General features: G+C 41.7%; 1 protein-coding gene across 1 annotated transcript; it reads left to right on the forward strand.

The window, feature by feature from the left end:
- The first annotated feature begins 381 nt into the window (after window positions 1-381).
- Window positions 382-4,884, forward strand: pnp6 (purine nucleoside phosphorylase 6). Its single transcript, XM_021597929.2, has 6 exons — window positions 382-744; window positions 2,385-2,554; window positions 2,934-3,037; window positions 3,580-3,755; window positions 3,974-4,164; window positions 4,278-4,884. Exons 1-6 carry the CDS (start codon window positions 716-718, stop codon window positions 4,472-4,474), a joined length of 867 nt encoding a protein of 288 aa, XP_021453604.1. The 5' UTR covers window positions 382-715; the 3' UTR covers window positions 4,475-4,884.
- Window positions 4,885-8,087: the final 3,203 nt, after the last annotated feature.

Raw genomic sequence — 8,087 nt, forward strand, 5'->3', positions numbered from 1 at the left:
TCCAGGCCTAACTCCCTATGCCACATGAATTGATAAGATATCATATGTCAGGTTGAGTTAGAACATTACAACAGTGTAGGGGATTGACTTCAGCAAAAGGGCCGAGAAAGACCTAGAAGTAGCCTGCAAACTGCAATATTTCTCGATGTAGTCCTACACAACCAGGCCAAAACCTGACGTCTAACCACACTTTTTGCATTTCACATGAGTCAGAGCACATGGAGACATTCAAAAGAGTGGGCATATTTTATTATATTTATATTTCATAGTTGACTAATTGAGGTCTCTGCTCTGAGTGTTAACCAAACTATTAACGTGGGTATTTCCAGTGTGAGAGCGTGGTTTCAGGTAGACAAAAGTTCCCCTTCATGCACCTTCACTGTCAGTGAATCATTGTTTTGTGGTTAAGCTTTAATGTAGAGTTATGTATTATTTGTTCTGCTTTAGTCATAGGATCCTTTCAGTTCCCTATGTTGTCAACGGCTAGCCCGCTGTCAGTGTCAGTCCTCAAGGTTTATTGCGCGGGTCAGTGAGCGCCCCAGTCTGTTAGACAATTGGATTAGAACAACGAGACCTTTCAAAGGAACCGCAAGTCCAACGACTCCTCCTCCGTCACGCCACCCTCCCATCACTGACCTTGTCCTACGAGTACTGTTTGTCGCTAAACGCTGTGGCTGACGAACAAATCTACTGTAGCTTTACCTCATCATCAGTAATGAACAAGTCATCCTCAAACAAATGCAGGTAAGATAACATATTGGTGTATATCGAAGTAAAACGAAGTGAACGGTTGTCCTCCTGATAGGCTACACAGTAGAGCCTATAATAATTTTCACAGTAACCCATGAAAGTTCTGCCAAAATGCCAGTTTAGGTCAGTAAAATCGTCATATCGTAGGTAACAATGTGTCGGTGGATTAGGCTACATGAAATAGGCATATTTTCACATATGGCAAGAGATTATCGTGGCTCTATTTGATAGATATCAATACAAATAGTTGATTTACATATCGAAAATGTATATTGTTTATAAGGTTAACAATATTTAAGCTTTTTATCTCCCTATCATTGTTAGTAACTAGGCTGCCTACATCCTCATACGTAGATACACGTTAGCGTGGGCAGCACTTAAAGAAACATGCTTCCTTTTCATGCAAACTCTATGCAAAATGAATTCAAGCATTGAAAGTAGCCCTAGCTTCTGCCAGCTCATTTGAAAGGAAAGGGACTCGCCGTTGTCTGTCAATAAATACAAAATGAGTGGCCATTGTGCGTGTTCATTGTGCGCCTGGTTCAGTAGGAGTGTGCAGTCGCGCGGCTCTGTGGACCGTCCTGAATGGAATGCGCTGATCCCGCAGCAGGCAGCAGCACCACGGACAGCTCCGCACTGCGCTGCCACTGAATCATCCAATCCTGCTGCTTTTTTCACTTGCTCACTGAGCCTTTGTAGCTCCCACCATTTTACTACAGCGAGCAGAAGGTTGAATTGCCACTATTTTCCGTTTTAAATCCAGCTTTATTATGACGCGTATACAACCCATAAAACATGGCCTGCCGATATAAAAGTTTATGGTGACTGGAGGTTTATTGCTAACATCGAATATGAGGATGATATTTATTTTTTTACTAGCAGAACTAAAACTGCCTTCTGCAACTAATGTTTGTTAGAGTGACCTCTAGTCAAGTGATCTAATTGGGTTTATGGTAACTTATAAAAGCTGTGTAAGCCTGCTTTTAAATTACAGGACTTGCAATCAATCATTCACCCGATGAGTTTGCCGACAACAGTGATGTGTCTCAAATGAAGTCGATGTGCTTTTAGAGTTTGAATGTGTAGAAGTTAATTACATTTTGTTGAACTCACGATTCAATTTAATTCAAGTAGATAAACTCTCTTTCTCTCTCTCTCTCTCTCTCTCTCTCTCTCTCTCTCTCTCTCTCTCTCCCTCTCTCTCTCTCTCACACACACACACACACACACACACACACACACACACACACACACACACACACACACTACCAAGAGAGGGGGTTACAGGGTGTGTTGTGTCTGTGATTCTGTTGTTACCAGCTGTAGAAGTTGCTAAGATACTTTTGAAGATCACCCTTCTGTAATTGACAGGTTGAGCTCATCAACTAAGAAAAGTTCCTATTGGTTGTGTTCAGATGAAAGGTATATAGTAACCTATCTCCACTGAAACACAGATGATCTTTGATGATTTAAATTAACGTCAGGATTGTGGGTTCGATTCCTGTGACCACCCATATGTAAAAATATATGCACAAATTAATGTAAGTCACTTTGGATAGAAGCTTCTGCTGAATGGCATATATTATTATTATATTTCACTGAATAGCATGCACTTACTATGTTTCTTTCCTCAGTTACACATATGAGGATTATAGGGAAACAGCTGATTGGTTGCTGTCCCAAACTGAGCAGAGGCCTAAAGTAGCCATCATCTGTGGCTCTGGCCTGGGCGGCCTGGCTGACCTGCTGGACAACAAGACTGTGTTTCCCTACAAGGACATCCCATGCTTCCCCAACAGCACAGGTCAGACAATATCCTTATCCTGTACTGTCCCACCGGAAAATGTACAGCATCACGCTGTCTTCAGTTTGTACATGCATCATTACATCATCCTGTAGACATTACATACTATCTTATGCTTAGTGAACACTTGACCAAAGCTCAATATACGTTATAATGATCATTGATAACTTATGCATTTAATCATTTAATGTTAGATAAGAAATGTTTAGGTGGATGTTTTGAAAGTTGAAGTAAGAACACCAGTCTTTCACTGTGACCCAGAACCAGACCTTCACCCAATGCTGGCTGCTGCTTCCTGTCCTTGGGACCTGACTGAAATATTTACATTCGGTAATTCTATAAAAATACTCCTCCTTTTTTTCTTGTTGCACCACTGCAGTACAAGGACATGCCAGTCAGCTGGTCTTTGGGGAGCTGCAGGGGAAGCAGTGTGTCTGCATGCAGGGCCGCTTCCACTTCTACGAAGGCTACAACATTGCCACAGTGAGCTCCACTCTCTCCACCCACCAGAGACATATCCTTATTACATGTTTAATGTATGTTGTGGAAGTGTATTGAAATGCTTGTATATCCCATGGTAAACCTGACACCTGTTTTATGGGATGATATTTAATTTTAAATGCAGCTACTATATTCTTTCAAATGAGTAGTGAGGATACTCAATGATACTTCACCAGTTTGTACTTTTATGAAGAACATAAGTCCCATAATGTTAGAATAACACAGTTAGTGTCTTGAGTTAGCTTTTAACCTCTGTAAAAGTAGCATACCAGGCAATTTGGGTTAACCTTTGACAGTGTGAGTTGAATTTTCATTGTAAAGCTTTGGACACAATATAATCTGCACTCTGACATGATAAGACACACACTCTACACACACCTACACATGGATGTTGTATTGTAAATATGTGATAGTGGAGTAGTAGCCTGAGGGAACACACTAAATGAAAACAGTGCAGGCTTGCTATTAAAAAATGTTAGTACTGAGCATGTGATCTCTTATCTCTAGTTCTTCTTTCTCTCTAGGTGACATACCCGGTGCGAGTGTTCTTCCTGCTCGGGGTGGAGACCCTGATTGTCACTAATGCTGCTGGGGGGCTGAACCCCAACTTTAAAGTCGGTGACATCATGCTGATCAAGGATCACATCAACATGCCAGGCTTTGCAGGCCAAAACCCACTGTGTGGTCACAACGATGAAAGGTGAGCCTTCCATCACTCCTGGTTAGAATAGCAGTCTCTTGATCTTTGGAAGGAAGGGTCATGTTGCACGTTCCTGCTGTCTGAGAAGCCTGATTACTGGCATTATATTACAGTAAAGCACATGGGTATTATACTTGTGGACTTCTTGGATTGTACTTTATCCTTTACCTGACATTGAGGGTCTCTGATATGACACAGGACTTTATGTATCTCTTCAGGTTTGGAGTCCGTTTTCCCTGCATGTCGGACGCCTATGACAAAGACCTTTCTATACTGGCCAAAGAGACTGCTGAGGAGCAGGGCTGTTCCTCCTTCATCCAGCAAGGCGTGTACTGCATGCTGGCAGGTCCCAACTTTGAGACCATCGCAGAGTGCAGAGCTCTCCAGAAACTAGGCGCAGATGCTGTGGGTTAGTATGGTTCATTGGGCTTTATCAATGCCCTGAAATCTTTCAATAGATGTCCATTTCTTCTACAGAACTCTAGTGCTTGTCTTCTTTTTCACCCTCTCTGTGCTCTGTAGGTATGAGTACAGTCCCTGAGGTGGTGGTGGCTCGTCACTGTGGTCTTCGTGTCTTTGGCCTGTCTCTCATCACCAACAAGGTGGTCACAGACTACGACAGCCAGGAGAAGGCCAACCATGAGGAGGTACTGGATACCACAAGAATGCGCACTCAGGACCTACAGAGGCTGATCAGTAACCTGCTGGCTAAGATGTAGATCAGCCCCAGTCTGGCTGTGTTAACTGCCCAGGAACATAGCTACTGTAAGGTGATGTTATACAGAAAGCACAGATGCATATATTCTATAGAAATAGCTAGCAGACAGATCATTGCAATCATATGATATACGTAATTTGAAGGAAAGGCTAGATAGCTTTAAATGATGTCTTATTTGTTTACATTTCTAAGCACAGAGGCTAATGCTAGTATTGCTACTTCAGTTTGATTTGACATCTTATAGGCTAGGGTTTGTCTTCATTGTGTAATCTCTAAACTGAAGCACTGTAAAGAGGCATACTAACCAAACTCACCTCTTCAAAAAGGGGTTGTCCATATGGCTATAAAGTAATGTAATACTTGAAAATAATATATTCCTTTGAATTAAAACAAAACTGAAAATGCATCACACTGAAGTGTAAGATATGTAGCCTTCATGTACATTAATGTATTGCACAATTATTAAGCACAAATTAATCTCATGGTCAATGTGATCATGGGATCAAGCACTGAAAGACAAATCAATGGTCTGTATATCACGTGGACCAACAATCATTGTGTTGTTGCTCATTAGTAATGATTAACAGTGTATATTTCTTCCTTGTTAGACTTATTATTCTACCTTTCTAGAATCCGACTGCTCCTTGATGGAGAGATCGCCAAAACTCATCATGGTTATAAGAATAATCAAATTTCTCAGAGTGATGAGAAGTAAAACTTTTTTTTTAAACTCTAACATACACTGAATATACCAAACATTAGGAACACCTTCCTAATATTGAGTCGGGGCATGGATTCTACAAGGTGTTTAAAGCGTTCTACAGGGATGCTGGCCCATGTTTACTCCAATGCTTTCCACAGTTGTGTCTAGTTGGCTGGATGTCCTTTGGGTGGTGGATCATTCTTTATACACATGGGAAATTGTTGAGCGTGAAAAAACAATCAGCCTTACAGTTCTTGACACAAACCGGTGCGCCTGTCACCTACTACCATACCCCGTTCGAAGGCACATAAATCTTTTGTCTTGCCCATTCAACTTCTGAATGGAACACATACACAATCCATGTCTCAGTTGTCTCAAGGCTTAAAATCCCTTCTTTAACTTGTCTCTCCCCCTTCATCTACACTGATTGAAGTGGAGTTAACAAGTGACATCAATAAGGGATCGTAGCTTTCACCTGGATTCACCTGGTCATTCTATGTCATGGAAAGAGCAGGTGTCCTTAATGTTTTGTATAGTCAGTGTATATTGGGGACCAGTTATTTTCGTAATCATAAAAAGGAGACTGTTGTTGTCAGATGTTTTTCACAGTTGAGGAGTAGTAATGTACTGTATGTAGGAGATTAACTTCTTTACTTTAATTTCAGTTGTCCTAAAATCGAATGTACTTTCACATAATATACGGTTTAAAACCAGCAAATTACACTTATAAAATTGTGTACTGTTATTGTGAGAGTCACATGCAGTATAGGCAAAACAATACTGAGCACCTTGAGTAGGAGGTTGTGTATGTGTGTGTGTGCTTGCGTGAGGGTGTTTGTGCAGGAGCAATGTTAGTGTGAGATTACAGGTAGTGAAAATCCTTTGAATGGAATGGTTTATTACCTCTTGTTTATGTTCATATTGACTCATGAGCAATATGGGAAGAGAACAGTCTTTTAATGTGTTTCATAGAGCAGTACATTTATGTTATGCTTTGTTTTAAAAGGGCAAGTGGGCCTCCCGAGTGGCGCTGTACCACTAGAGATTCTGGGTTCGAGTCCAGGCTCTGTCGAAGACCGGCCACGACCGGGAGACCCATGGGGCGGTGCACAATTGGCCCAGCGTCGTCCGGGTTAGGGGAGGGTTTGGCCGGCAGGGATGTCTTGTCCCATTGCGTACTAGTGACTCCTGTGGCGGGCAATCACAGTGCACGCTGACACGGTTGCCAGGTGTACGCTATTTCCTCCGGCACATTGGTGCAGCTGGCTTACGGGTTAAGTGGGCATTGTGTCAAGAAGCAGTGCGGCTCGGTTGGGTTGTGTTTCGGGGGACACACGGCTCTCGAGCTTCGCCTCTCCCAAGTCCGTACGGGAGTTGCAGTGATGAGACAAGACTGTAACTACCAATTGGGGAAAAATAAAAGGGCAAGTGAGATGATTATCATCAATAATGTTGATCAATACAAAGAAGGAATCTGATGAAATGAGAGAAAAAGACAAGGGGGATACGCCCCCACGCAACATCCCTCCTCCCCATCCCTATCAGTATTTTGAAAGAACTGGGTCACAGCACTGAAAACATACAGTTGAAGTCGGAAGTTTACATACACCTTAGTCACCTACATTTAAACTCAGTTTTTCACAATTCCTGACATTTAATCCCAGTAAAAATTCCCTGTCTTAGGTCAGTTAGGATCACCACTTTATTTTAAAAATGTGAAATGTCAGAATAATAGTAGAGAGAATAATTTATTTCAGCTTTTATTTCTTTCATCACATTCACAGTGGGTCGGAAGTTTACATACACTCAATTAGTATTTGGTAGCATTGCCTTTAAATTGTTTAACTTGGGTCAAATTTTGGCCCATTCCTCCTGACAGAGCTAGTGTAACTGAGTGAGGTTTGAAGGCCTCCTTGCTCGCACCCGCTTTTTCAGTTCTGCCCACAAATGTTCTATAGGATTGAGGTCAAAGATTTATGAAGGCAACTCCAATACCTTGACTTTGTTGTCCTTAAGGCATTTTGCCACAACTTCAGAAGTATGCTTCGGGTCATTGTCCATTTGGAAGACCCATTTGTGACCAAGCTTTAACTTCCTGACCAATTTCTTGAGATGTTGCTTCAACATTTCCACATAATTTTCCACCCTCATGATGCCATCTATTTTGTGAAGTACACCAGTCCCTCCTGGAGCAAAGCACCCCCACAACATGATGCTGCCACCCCCTTGCTTCACGATTGGAATGGTGTTCTTCGGCTTGCAAGCCTCCCCCTTTTTCCTCCTAACATAATGATGGTCATTATAGCCAAAAATATCTATTTTTATTTATTCAAACCAGAGGGCATTTCTCCAAAAAGTGCGATCTTTGTCCCCATGTGCAGTTGCAAACCATAGTCTGGCTTTTTTATGCCAGTTTTGGAGCACTGGCTTCTTCCTTGGTGAACTGCCTTTCAGATTATGTCGATATTGGACTCGTTTTACTGTGGATATAGATACTTTTGTACATGTTTCCTCCAGCATCTTCACAAGGTCATTTGCTGTTGTTCTGGGATTGATTTGCACTTTTCGAATCAAAGTACGTTCATCTCTAGGAGACAGAACACATCTCCTTCCTGAGCAGTATGGCAGCTGCGTGGTCCCATGGTGTTTATACTTGGTACTATTGTTTGTACAGATGAACGTGGTACCTTCAGGCATTTGGAAATTGAGGTCTACATTTTGGAAAGATTACTTGTGTCATGCACTAAGTAAATTTCCTAACCGACTTGCCAAAACTATAGTTTGTTAACAAGAAATTTGTGGAGTGGTTGAAAAATGAGTTTTAATGACTCCAGCCTTAGTGTATGTAAACTTCCGACTTCAACTGTAGATATGGACATATCAACATATACACTAAACATGCTCCAAAATG

Source organism: Oncorhynchus mykiss, chromosome 1 (assembly GCF_057628025.1).
Source record: "Oncorhynchus mykiss isolate SJ-2025 chromosome 1, ASM5762802v1, whole genome shotgun sequence".
Taxonomy (NCBI): Eukaryota; Metazoa; Chordata; class Actinopteri; order Salmoniformes; family Salmonidae; genus Oncorhynchus; species Oncorhynchus mykiss.